Consider the following 13039-nt stretch of genomic DNA (forward strand, 5'->3'; position numbering starts at 1 on the left):
CAATGTATTGTGTATTATCTTTACTGCACATGTGGGACGTTTTACACGTACAGTGAAACCTGTAAATTAGACACTGAAGGGACTGGCATCACCTGACATTTTGCAGGTGTCCTTATTTTCAGAGTGGTCATTGTATATACTGTTTTTTTTTAAATTCCCAACAATCTTGAAGAAACAGCTGAGATTATGATCAGTACATAATCTGCTGCAACAATGCTAAGAACTTAAGTTCGGAAGCAGATAGAAGAACAAAACTGATGTGACAAGTACAGTGAAACCTGTTCCTAACAACATTCTCTGATGACACACAACTGCGGGTCAGTGTGGGGTCGGGTGCGTGCGCATCTTCTGGGTCAGTGTGGGGTCGGGTGTGTGCGCATCTTCTGGGTCAGTGTGGGGTCGGGTGCGTGCGCATCTTGGTCAGTGTGGGGTCGGGTGCGTGCGCATCTTCTGGGTCAGTGTGGGGTCGGGTGCGTGCGCATCTTCTGGGTCAGTGTGGGGTCGGGTGCGTGCGCATCTTCTGGGTCAGCGTGGGGTCGGGTGTGTGTCCGACTTCTGGGTCAGCGTGGGGTCGGGTTTGTGTGCAACTTCTGGGTCAGTGTGGGGTCGGGTTTGTGTGCAACTTCTGGGTCAGTGTGGGGTCGGGTGCGTGCACATCTTCAGGTGTGCATTGTGAACAAGGTTGCTTTTGGAAGCCGGGACAACGGCTGCAGGGATTGATTCAAATCCCAATACTGGTATGGACCGATTTGAATTATAACTCTTTGCCAACCGTATAGGTTTTATGTAGACAGTAAACTTTTCTGGCACTGTGTTTGTCCACTTTTTTTATATCTAAAAATCAATCTTCCCGTGCTGCTTCCAGAAAGTCCTATGATGCATCTCCCCCAGCCTTGCAGGGCTGCAATGGTGGCTCACACACTTGCTAGTTGACTTTGAACACAAGTTTAGAAGGTGACGATAGTGACTGTTGATCAACACAAACTGAATAAGTGTTCTGTAGCTTAATTGCCATTAGTGTGACAGAAATTGCGGACTTAAGGCTGGGGTTAGGTTGGTCTCCCAGGCACACCATGCAGATTAATGACCAGACCATCAAGGGAATGAGTCACTGCTTGGATCCCTGCTTTTTTTTGTACCTAGCCCAGTACTGGCTGAGCACACAGTTACTGCAGCTGTTATAATTCAATCTGTCCTTACCAGTTTGGGGTTTGAATCACCCCTGCAGCCGTTATCCCTGCTTCCAAAAGCAACCTTGTTGACAACACATGCCGGAAGATGCATACGCACTCAACCCCACATTGGCCCAGAAGATGCGCACACACCCGACCCCACGTGGACCCAGAGTGAATCGTGTAGTCCTCCTTCTGTGTCTTTGGATGACAGATTCCATCCTAAGTAATAAAGACAACCTGGACATAAAAGAAAACTGGCTGGAGGAAATGAAAACTTTTCTTGCAGAGTGCTGATGCCATGAGAGAGGCTGGAAGCCGACTCCTCTGCACTCTTAGCCACCATGTTGAAACTCTTTGGAGGCCTTCCAGTAGCTCATATAACTGCTTTTGTGTGGCCAGCAGTTTTCATGGCTGGGCCCATGAAGCCTTCATCTATCTCATCGGCTGTTCCTGGCAACAGAACCTGCTGCTGCTCACTCATGCTGGGTGTTTTACCATGTTCAGACCCTTGTGGCTCACTATGTAAACCATGCAGAGTACCAATGTCTGAGTTGGCATCTGGGAGGGGTGGAGCTAATGACATTCATCCGCAGGCGGATTGTCCCTTTTCCAAGGTGTCTTCTGCTGTAGCCTCTCCATGCTGAGAAGGATCTAGAAGGAAGAGAAAGGGGAGATGGAAGCTACACATTTGCAGGTGATAGTCTTGAGAATAGAGCTTGAAGTTGTAAATCTTGTTGCATATTTGCTGAGGTGGATGAAGGTTTATAAGTAACATACAGACACCCTGCTGAGGATTTAAATGCCTTCCCCAATGCTGCTGGCTCTGCTTGGGCCACTGATCTCCAGGATGCCCTGTTGTAGTTGGATGAGAGCAATGGTCGCGACTCCTTTCCTCTGATCTTGCTCCTCTCCCTCATTGTGCACCGTCTTGCCTTGCAGAAAAAAAGCATTGTTGAGAGTCTGTTGAAAAGGTCAGTGGAGATGTGTGGTCTTGTGCATATAATGCAAGTGGTGAGAAGTGCAGAAGAAGCAAGCTGGAATGAGAATGGGGAGGTGATGAATATAAAGGGAAGTATATGTAATGTGAAGTGAGGAAAGAGTGATGGGAGAATTTGGTGGTTGTGCAAGTGGTGGGATGTGAGAAGAGAGGAAATGGAAGAGGTGAGTGCGTTTGGAATGAGAAAGCGAGGTGTTGCAGTGTGCCCTTGTGATTCTATAGTGAAGGATGTGATGGGGGAGGGGCTGTAAGGAGTGTTGTGTGGTGCTGTTGAGAAAGGTGGAGAGGTGAAGAGCTTACTTACCCTTGCTGCTCGTGAGGCCATTGAACCTTTTTCTGCGTTGCATCCAGGTCCTAGAGGTGATGCTGGTGGCAGTGATCCTTTCTGCTACCTTTGCCAGGCCAGTTGCATTGTGACCTTGGGAACGCTCCTACAGCTTCCAGTGAACTGTTGCTCCCTCCTTGCCCTCACTTCCTGCATTAGGACTTCCATGGCGGATTCTGAAAAGCAGGAGGCAGCCTTTTGACTCCTCTGTCTTGCCAAAGGGTCTTCGAAAATTGTACAAGTGAAAATACTAACTGGACAAAACCTTGCTTTAAGAGGCGCCGACCTACTTTAAGTAGGCCTTGAGTCGTGCCGAAAATTGCGTTCATCACGTGGGCGGATTACCTGATTTGCGTGCAATTGCAAGAGGCCTGGGCGATAAAATGGCCCAGGCCTCATGCCAAAAATGCCGGCGGTGGGGGCTTGTTGTCTGCCCTGTCCCTCTTCCCCCCCTCCCCCCCCATGCCCAATTCGCAGCCTGAGTTAAAATCGGAGTTTTAGTTTTTGTTTGTGTTGCTAGATTCGTGTCCTTAAGTTACAGAGAAGAAATGCAGCTTGTAATGCAGTGACTGATTCTAAAAAAGAATGCTAGTTTATTCTTCCCATCATGCTTTAAACATAAACATGATACTTCTGATTTAGTTGGGTGGTACATTTGCCTGTTAAATATTTAAAGATTTAATCTAAATGACTTAAATGTTATGATTATGCATATTGCGAATTCAGGAGGCTACGTAGCATTAAATGTGGTGATAAAGTCTCTAAGATGCAGTGTTCAGCGGCTATTGAATGTCTTATAATTGCCAGAATGGTGAGTTTTTAGGTTAGAAAGAACTGATAGCGAGCAATAAAAATGTATTTAAAAACAATTGTTCTACCTATATGTAAGTTAAGTTTTCAGTTGCGATTATGCAATATCCAAATTATTCAACTCTACAATAGACATATGATTGGATAAATGGATGTTTTTTTAAATTTAAGAAACTTGGATAAGGGCCAAGGCCCATGATGGAGGACGTCGCCAGTGCAAAGGGCAGATGAGGTAAATCAAGAAGTAGTGGCTAAGTGACACCAAGCTTAAGGTTTTTAAAACCTCCTGATTGCAAGGGAAGGGATGACTGAGGAAGACAAGTTTAGAGAAAGGAAAAGAGTTTGTGCAGGAGTTGGTGTAGTGCGTCTTAATTTCAACACTGAGCATGCAGGAAGGGAGAAGCACATGTAGAATGATGCAGTTGGAGCTCAAAAGGAACATGGGAAAGTACAAGCAGCAATGGCCACAGTAGTATAGTAGAATTATGTAGAAATTACAAAATGGAAACTGGCAGTTTGGCCCAACCAGTCCATATCGGTCTTTATCCTCCAAATGAGCAGTCGTCCTAATCCCATATTTCTTTATTCCCCTTTCCTTCAACCACCTATCTAACCTGTTCTTAAATGTTGACACGATCTCTGCTTCAATCGCAAGCTCACAACCCTCCATGTTAGAGTTTCTCCCCTCTATCCTCACTCTCTTGCATTTAATCTTTCATCTATGTTCCATCATTCTAGATCCTTCAATCACAAGAAACTGTCTGTTTCTATCTTGTGTCCTGGCCAATGTTTATCCCTCATCCAACACTACCAAAAACAGATTATTTTTTCTGGCATTTATCTCATAGCTGTTTGTGGGACTTTGCAGTGCACAAATTGGCTGCTGTGTTTCCCCATATTACTACAGCAACTACACTTCAAAAGTACTTCATGTGCTTTGGGCGTTCTGCAGCCACAGAAGGCGCTGTAAATGAGTGCAAGTTACTTCTTTATTCAATCCCATCCCTTCATAAAATTAAACATTTCCATCATACGTGCTCATAATTTCAAATGAAAACAGCCCCAATCTTTCTTTGTATTTCCTCATCCGAGCAGTATCCCAGTGAATCTGTGCTGATCCTTTCTATTGCTTCAACATCCTTCCCAAGGATGTGGAGCCCAAAACTGCTTTCGGTAATTCAACTGTGGTCTCCCTTAGGTTTTATATAGATTCACCATTGCATCTTAACTTTTATATTCATACCACTTGCCATAAAACCCAGTATTCCATTAGCATTTTCATGGCCTCATTCAACTGTGGTGTTGCTTTTAAGGTCTTGTGAACTTGAACCCCCAAATGCTTCTGTTCTTCTACATCACCCAGCTTTCCTCAAACTATAATTTACTTTTTTATATTGAAATATACTACCTTATATTTACTGACATTGAATTCCATCTGCCAGTTTTCTGCTAATTCTACCATCTTATTAATATCCTCTTGTGCCACCATATCAGTATCCTGTTGAGAGACTGTCTTTAACTCCTACTCTGTTTTCTCTCTTCTAACTAATACTTAATCCAGTTTGCTACCTTCCCTTAATCCCTAAGTCCTTAATCTTTTTCAATAGACACCTATGGAGTACCTTGTAAAGGTTTTCTGAAAGTCCGTGTACGTCACATCCACTGCATCTTCCCCCATCTACCATAACCTATCGCCGAGACTCTTACCTGACTTGTCAAGCATGATCTTCCTTTCTGAAATCCATGTTTTCTAAATGAGAATTTTAGTGAATCCTCTTTCAGTAGAAAGAATTAAATATGTTTACATAATGTAAGATGCTAAGCAATCATATGAAAGGGACTAAACACATTCCTGTTTTAAACTAGCTGAATGAACAACTGCCTTGGGACAGTGCTGTCTTACTGCATCTTGGGGTAAATTCTATATGCTCCCTTGCTAATTTTTCCTCTCCTCCTTTTGTTAGTTGTAAATCCCCAGCCTTCTACCTAGTTTTTGTTTTTTTTCCTACAGTGCAGATGACGAGAGATTGATCCCATGCAAATTACTTGCCGTACATCTGCAGTTACTCTGCTTTTATTTTAGTTCTGTCAAAGCATATTTGCTGCTGAGACAAACTCGGGGCTTGTCTGATGATTTGAGTAGTAAATTTCTGTTTGCTTCACTATTAACATGAAAGTTACCGCGTGTATTAACTGCTGTACTATGAAAATATTGCTGTTATAAGCATCCTATCAGCGTTTGAAGTGCTACATTCAGGATTTACTGCTTAATTGGGAAGTTTAAGACAAGAGGCATAACCTTGAAATTGGAGCCAGGCCATTCAGGAGAGAAGTTAGGAAACATTTCTTCGCGCTAAGGGTGGTAGAAGTGTGGAACTCTCTTCCCCAAAAAGCAGTACATGCCAGCTCAATTAACAATTTTAAATCTGAGATTGATAGATTTTTGCTAGCCAAGGGTATTAAGGGATATGGAGCCAAGGCGGGTGGATGGAGTTAGGATACAGATCAACCATGATCTCATTGAATGGCGGAACAGGCTTGAGAGGCTGAATGGCCGACCCCTGTTCCTACGTCTCTATTTGGCTTGCATTAAATTCTGTTTGACCGGATGACAATTTTGATCTCTAGAATGTGACAGAGGAACTTGAAACAAACAATGATGCAACGGTTAGCAGTTCTACCTATTTTGTAGTGATATTGCAATACAAGTTTGATACAGGTAGGGAAGACACATTGGTATCTTAAATGATGTTCAAATTAGTAATGCGTTTAATGAGCACCCACCTTCTGTTTCACAACATTTTAAAAGTAAAAACAATTGTTTTTGTTTTCTTTAGTCATGTTAAATTGAACAATCTCCTCTCCCTCTGTCTCGTCTGTTTGTGCTCCCCCTCACCTATGGAGAAACTGGGGTGTTGCAAGACATTTTGTTTATTGAGAGAGGTTCTGATGACATTCATGAGCTGCCACCACAAGATTTGAGCAGTTTATCCATTTCATCTCAATGCCACAATGAGTGTTACTGACTTGAAATGTGCGGCAGCTTGTGTTCTGGAAAACTAGGTGCAAGTGCACTAGGGATGGGCAAGAATTATTTTGTGTTCAGCAATTTTATTTGTTTCCAGTGTGCAATGGTAAACAGCAATGCATAACAGACTTATAATTGATTTGATGTGATTTTTAGCTGCAGTTATGAGGTTTATTTTGCTGCATGTTAGAGAGCAACGTACTATGTATGTGTAGTATTTTAGTTCTTCAGCTCATCTTTATTTTGAAATAGTGTAAAAATTATCTTGTTAAAAGTTGCGTTTAGCTGACCGTCATTATTGTGAGGTTAATTTAGTTCTCTCCTCCTTTTCTCCAAGTTTTTCCACTCCTCAGTGTACTGTTGTAGAGGCATATTATTAATGTCACAGCATTACCCTTGATACTATTTTAGGAGATCGGGTGGAAGTTATCATCTAATGTAGCACATATGTTGCTCCCATTTACCAGGCTTCTGTCATGCTGACTGGTTCCCTGGAGCTAAACCTCTGACTGAATCAGCCAGGTCAACTTCTTGTACACAGACCCCTACACTAACTCAGTCCTTTTTTTAACCTCTTACTGTCACCAATTCTTCCCATCGTCCCTTGGTTGCCAGATCTGATTTTTTTTTTGTAGGTATAAGTCCGTTGTCTTGTTGCTAGGTATATTTTCCATCAATCAGGCTGTGACTAACTTGCAACTTGTAGTAGTTTCTTATAATTTTTAGTTTTGTCACCACAAACATATCGGCTATCGATTTTGAGGTTTTTTATTTTAGAAAAAGGAAAAAGGCATATTGCCGTATTGAATGGCGTGAAGTTCCTATACTTACCAGATAGATATGAACTAAAGTCGCCAAGAAAAGTTATGTCAGGGAAAAATAGTCATTTCAAGTCTAAATACTCTTAACGGCGTGGTAAGTCTTAACTACTGGCAAGCACCCTCTCTGGCACTGTAAATTAATTTTAACAAGTGTTAAGAGCCTCAATCCTTCAGATTTTAATTATTAGACGATAAAAAAAATTAAATAACATTTTTCTTTTTTCTTTGTCTCTTTTATATCTGTCTCTTAATCTTTATTTCACTTTCTGTACTTGATTTGACATTGAATTCACTATTCAAACTTACGTTTCCTGGTTCTGACTCTGGGGTGTTATTAACAATGCTTCAATCTGATTGGTTAAGGAGGGACACAGCTGCTTGCCCTGTTCACAAAGTTCTCAGAAGCCCGGGAGATGATGCTGCGCTGAATGGATCTTTAATTTAGAGACCGTGCTATACAAAAGCTTATAGAAAGTCTATGGGCAAGTGCAAGCCATTCGTTTGCTGCTCGCAGCATGGCTTTTTCTTCCTATGCTGTATAAAGGCTTTGATCCACACCACATGTTATTTTTAACCCCTGCCATAAAGATTACATTCTCTGCTACTTGGGATCACATCCCTCAGTAAAAAAATGGGTAAAGCCTCTGTTTTTCCCTCTTGGATAGGTTGTGTTGGACCTTGTATTTTCTTTACATCTGACCAACTGGCGTTTTTTCTCTTGCAGATTTTTCTCAGCAATTAATGAGTTTGCACCAATCGCACTTGATAACATCATAAAACATGTAGTTCTTAGTGGTACTTGTATATGAATACAAGCAGAAAATAAAACATGGCTGCAGTGAAGAATAGCGCTCTGCTTAAGTCGTTCAGTAACAATCATTGACTGACTACATGCTTTCCAGGCAACTATCTAAATTAGCTAATCATCCAGCAGGCAAAAGAAAAAACTGAAGCCTGAGGAACAAAATTGGTATTTACACTTTGTGCAGAGAATGTCCACCTGCTGGGCTGTTGTCGATTCAATACAGCCACTGACACTGACCTTTGCAATATCTTGCTTGCATCAAAGTATTACAAGTACCTGCTCAGTTGAGACAATATGTTGACAACAACTTCTGCTAAAGGCTTTAAATACTGTGTAAAATGAACCGCCCATCACAGTTGATTGATGGATAGAAAGTTTGGCAGGGAAAGACCACTGGTCCAAGCAGCCCACCTTTCCAAACATCCCATTGGTTTCCTCACCATGATTCTGGGTTTAATAGCTCTGTTATCCCTTTTCCTAACAGGAAATCATCCAAATTTTTTTAAAAACCTGCTACGGTTTTCTGTTTCACCACATTTACCCCCTTCCAGTTAACTTCCACTATTTTATTACCCTCTAATTTTAAAAAAATGCCAAATATTTTCCTGTGACACCCTAAACTCTGTTCTATAGCCCTTGAGTCCTGTGTCTAACAGAAGAACTTTTCTGGATCCAAATTCTCCATACCTGTGTGAATTTTTAAGACCTCTATCAAGTTTCCCCTCATCCTCCTCCTCTTCAGGGAATAAAGTCTGAGGATAGGCATTGTCTCCTATAACTGAGCCCTCTAATTTCAGGAACCTCACTCATGGCCCTCCTCTGGACTCCCTGTGATAATTCTACATCTTTTCTGTGATAGAGACCAAAACTTGAGTACCATACTCCAGATGTAGCCTCATTACGGACAGATAAAACTTCAACTTCACCTCCTAAGATGTATTAGACATTCCTGTAGCTATACAGACCAGCATTTTAATTTCTTTCTTCACTCCAAAATTAAAGGCTATAAATGTAAGATGGTCACTTATAAATCCAATAGAGAATTCAGGAGGAACCTCCTTTACCTAGAGTGGTTAGAATGTGGAACATGCTACCCCAAGAAGTAGTTGAGGTGAATAGCATAGATGCATTTAAGGGAAAACTAGATAAACACATGAGGGAGAAAGGAATAGAAGGATTTGCTGATAGGGTTAAGTGAAGAGGGATGGGAGGAAGTTCGTGTGGAGCATAAACACTGGCACCAACCAGTTGGGCCGAATAGCCTGTTTCTTTGCTATAAATTCTAAGTAATACCTACAGACACTGAACTGATGGTTTTAACGACCTATCCACCAACACACCCAGATCACATTCCTGCTATGTTGCTTCAAGCCTATTTCCATTTGATAAGTAATCCACGTTCTTGCATCTTCTACCTATCTTATGACTTTAAAGTTATCAGTGTTGAACAATATCTGTCATCTCTTTACCCGTTGAACTGCACTGTCCACGTCCCTTTTTGGATTATTGCAAATTGATTAGCATAATTGGCTGCTCCATCCAATTAAGTGTCATCTACAAACTTGAGCACCTTAAAGAAACAAAAAGAGAATTTACAGGACATCACAAAGCACTGAACAGTCAATGAAGTACATTTGAATTGTAGTCATTGATGCAATAGGTACACTGTTATAATGTAGGAAAATGAGGCAACCAATTTGCACATGACAAGGTCCCACAAATAGAAATGACATAACTGACCAGGTGATCCGTTCTTTTTGGTGACGTTGGTTGGGATAGATGTTGGCCAGGGCCTTAAAACAATATTTTGTTTGTCAAACAGTGGCCCCAACACTGTGGGCCTCTACTGGCAATTGTTCTCCACTCTGACAGTTCCTCCACCTGTTGCGCTCTATCTCTCAGCCATCTGTCAATCCAACCTAATGCTTTGTATCCCATGGGATGCGCCTTGTGAATCAATCTGCTGTGTGGGACAGTGTTAAATGCCTTCCTGAAATCGAGGTAGACAACATCCACTATTATCCATCAGATCTGTAATGCTCTCAAAGAAATCCAGTAAATTGGTCAGGCATAACCTGCCCTTTCTGACGTGCATTGGGATTGTAGCTTGATTCCCCACCTCTGTGACTAAGCAGAATTTTGGCATACATGGTTTCCTCTATTGAAGGTAAGTCGGACTGAGTAGACTGAGCCAAAGAATGGTAGACCATATTGCACAAAGGAATTGATTCTCTATATCAATTCATTCAAACTCTAGCTGACTTGATAAAAGTTGTGCTGCTTTGAGCAGGAACCAGGCTGGGCTTCTAGAGAATCTCAGGAAACCACTGAATATCTTTCATTATCAGCCAATAGGTGATTTTGAACATAGAAACAGGAGTAGGCCATTTAGCCCCTCGGGCCTGTTCTGCAATTCAATGAGATCGTGGCTAATCTGTGACCTAACTCTTTCTACCTGCCTTAGCCCCCTATCCTTTAATACCTTGTGGTTAACAAAAATCTATCAATCTCAGATTTTAAAATCTAACAAATGAGCTAGCATCAACCAACCTGTACGTGTAGAAGTGTTCCCTAACTGCACTCCTGAAAGTCCTGCCTCTAATTTTTAGGCTATGTCCTCTAGTCATAGACTCCCCAACCAGCAGAAATAGTTTCTCTCTATCTACCCTATCAGTTCCCCTTAATATCTTGAAAAGTTTGATCAAATAACCCCTTAATCTTCTAAATTCTAGGGAATACGACCCTAGTTTGCATAATCTCTCCTCGTAATTTAACTCATGGAGTCCAGTATCATTCCAGTAAATCTAAGCTGAACTCCCTCCATGGCCAATATATCCTTCCTAAGGTGCAGTGACCAGAACTGAACACAGTTCAGTGTGGTCTAACCAGAGCTTTGTATAGCTGTAGCTTAACTTCTACCCCCTTGTACTTTAGTCCTTTTAGATATAAAGGCCAGTGTTCCATTAGCCTTTTTGATTATTTTCTGTTCCTGTCCATGACATTTTAATAATCTATGTATGTGGACCCCTAAATCTCTTAGGACCTCCACTGTTTTAAGCTTTTCACCATTTAGGAAGTACTCTGATCTATCCTTTCTAGTTCCAAATTGGATGACCTCACAATTGCCTACATTGAAATCCATTTGTCATAGTTTTGCCCAGTCACTTAATCTATTAGTGTATCTCTGTAATTTTATGCTTCCATCTACACTGCTTACAATGCTGCCTATCTTTGTCATAGGCAAACTTGGATATATGGCGCTCTATCATGTCATCTAAGTCATTGATAAATACAGTGAATAGTTGAGGCCCCATCCCTGTGGGACACCACTAGTCACGTCCTGCCCATTATCCCTACTCTCTGTCTGTTGCTGCTCAGCCAATTTCCTAACCAGGCCAATAATTTGCCCTCCATTCCATGAGCTTCAACTTTAGCTAACAGTCTCTTATGAGGGACTTTATCGAATGCTTTCTGGAAGTCCATATAAACTACATCCATAGACATTCCCCTGTCCACTACTATAGTCACCTCTTCAAAAAATTCAATCACATTCGTCAGGCGTGACCTCCCCTTTACAAATCCATGCTGGCGCTCTCTGATCAGCTGAAAATTTTCAAGGATTTTCAGTCACTCTATCCTTATTTACAGACTCTAATAATTTCCTAACAATGGACGTTAGGCTAACAGATCTATAATTCCCTGGTTTGCCTCTCACCTTTCTTAAATAGCGGAGTGACGTGCAATTTTTCAATCTAAAGGAACGGTTCCAGAATAGAGAGAACTTTGGAAGATTATAGTTAGGGCTGCTGCAATGTTCTCACCTACTTCCTTTAAAATCCTGGGATAGAAACCATCTGGTCCTGGGGATTTGTCACTCTCTTTAATACCATTATTTTCTTCATTACTATTAATTTGCTTACTTTAATTATGGTGAGTCCCTGACCCTGATTCATAATTAGTTTCCTTAGAGTGACCGGCATGCAGTCCACTTCCTCTACTGTAAATACTGATTGAAAGTAATTATTTAACATGTCTGCCATTTCCTTATTTTCATTTACAATATCACCATTATCAGGCTTCTCTTTTCCCTCTCCATTCCACCCCCCTCCCCAAGGGAGGGGGTTTGGGCAGGAGAATGTAGAAGATGATGGCAACCAGTTGCTAGACCAAAGTTCATAATTTGTGGATTCTCTTCCTCATTCAAGCCCAATTCCTCCATCCTCCTCAATAACCAGCACCTTGATAACTTTACCTTCTGTCTAGGGTCCTTTTAACAATTTGTAAATGTCACCTCAATTTTGAATGCTGCTGGTGCTATTGGACAGAAATGGCCATACTTTGGATTTTAAAAAGATTTTTGGCAGCTTACTGAGTGTGAAAATTGCATTACATAGAAACATCGAAAATAGGAGCAAGAATAGGCCATTCGGCCCTTTGGGCTTGCTCCGCCATTCAAAATGATCATGGCTGATCGTCTAATTGGAATTACAATTGGAAATGACTCCACAGATAAATTAACAGCATTGTGATGCAGTCGTGAAAGTTGTCGATGTTGACAGAAAATCTGGAATGTTCAGTTAATGGAATTCTGTGTCTATTTTATATCTATGGATTTTTAGTGAATCTGATCATCCTTGTGCTGTTTTGTAGGGACTGGCACCTTTGGGCGAGTTCTGCTGGTCAAAGACAAGAAGACAAGAGAATACTGCGCTTTAAAAGCGATGAGCATTCCTGATGTAATTCGACTTAAACAGGAACAGCACGTGCACAATGAAAAAAGCATCTTAACAGAGATCCATCACCCATTTCTTATAAAACTGTAAGTAAGCTTGTCTTTGGTTAAGATGACTTTGCCTGCTTAATGCAGTGTTAAACTTAGACTCCACGTACAACTTATGCAGTGTTGCTGGTGCAAGTTCCTTTTCTGTTTTCCCCTCAACATGGATGGCTGAGTTTATATAACGCAATTTTTAGTTGGATTTTTTTTTGTCGTCATTGAACACCATTTTGTCTTTATTAATGTACTGTGATGGGAAATTTTGTTTGATTTTCTGCGTATGAAAAATGTAGAATTTTGA

At 41.3% G+C, this 13039-nt stretch overlaps 1 protein-coding gene across 4 annotated transcripts in view; it reads left to right on the forward strand.

Moving 5' to 3' along the window:
• prkx (protein kinase X-linked) overlaps positions 1 to 13039 on the forward strand; it is a 125655-nt gene that overhangs the window by 33740 nt on the left and 78876 nt on the right. For all 4 annotated transcript variants that reach the window (XM_067985699.1, XM_067985698.1, XM_067985697.1 and 1 more), the window contains exon 2: positions 12612 to 12780. In XM_067985699.1, the coding sequence (XP_067841800.1) occupies positions 12612 to 12780 (169 nt within the window). The remainder of the gene's footprint in view (positions 1 to 12611; positions 12781 to 13039) is intronic.

The sequence above is a fragment of the Heptranchias perlo genome, chromosome 6, assembly GCF_035084215.1.
Source record: "Heptranchias perlo isolate sHepPer1 chromosome 6, sHepPer1.hap1, whole genome shotgun sequence".
Lineage (NCBI taxonomy): Eukaryota > Metazoa > Chordata > Chondrichthyes > Hexanchiformes > Hexanchidae > Heptranchias > Heptranchias perlo.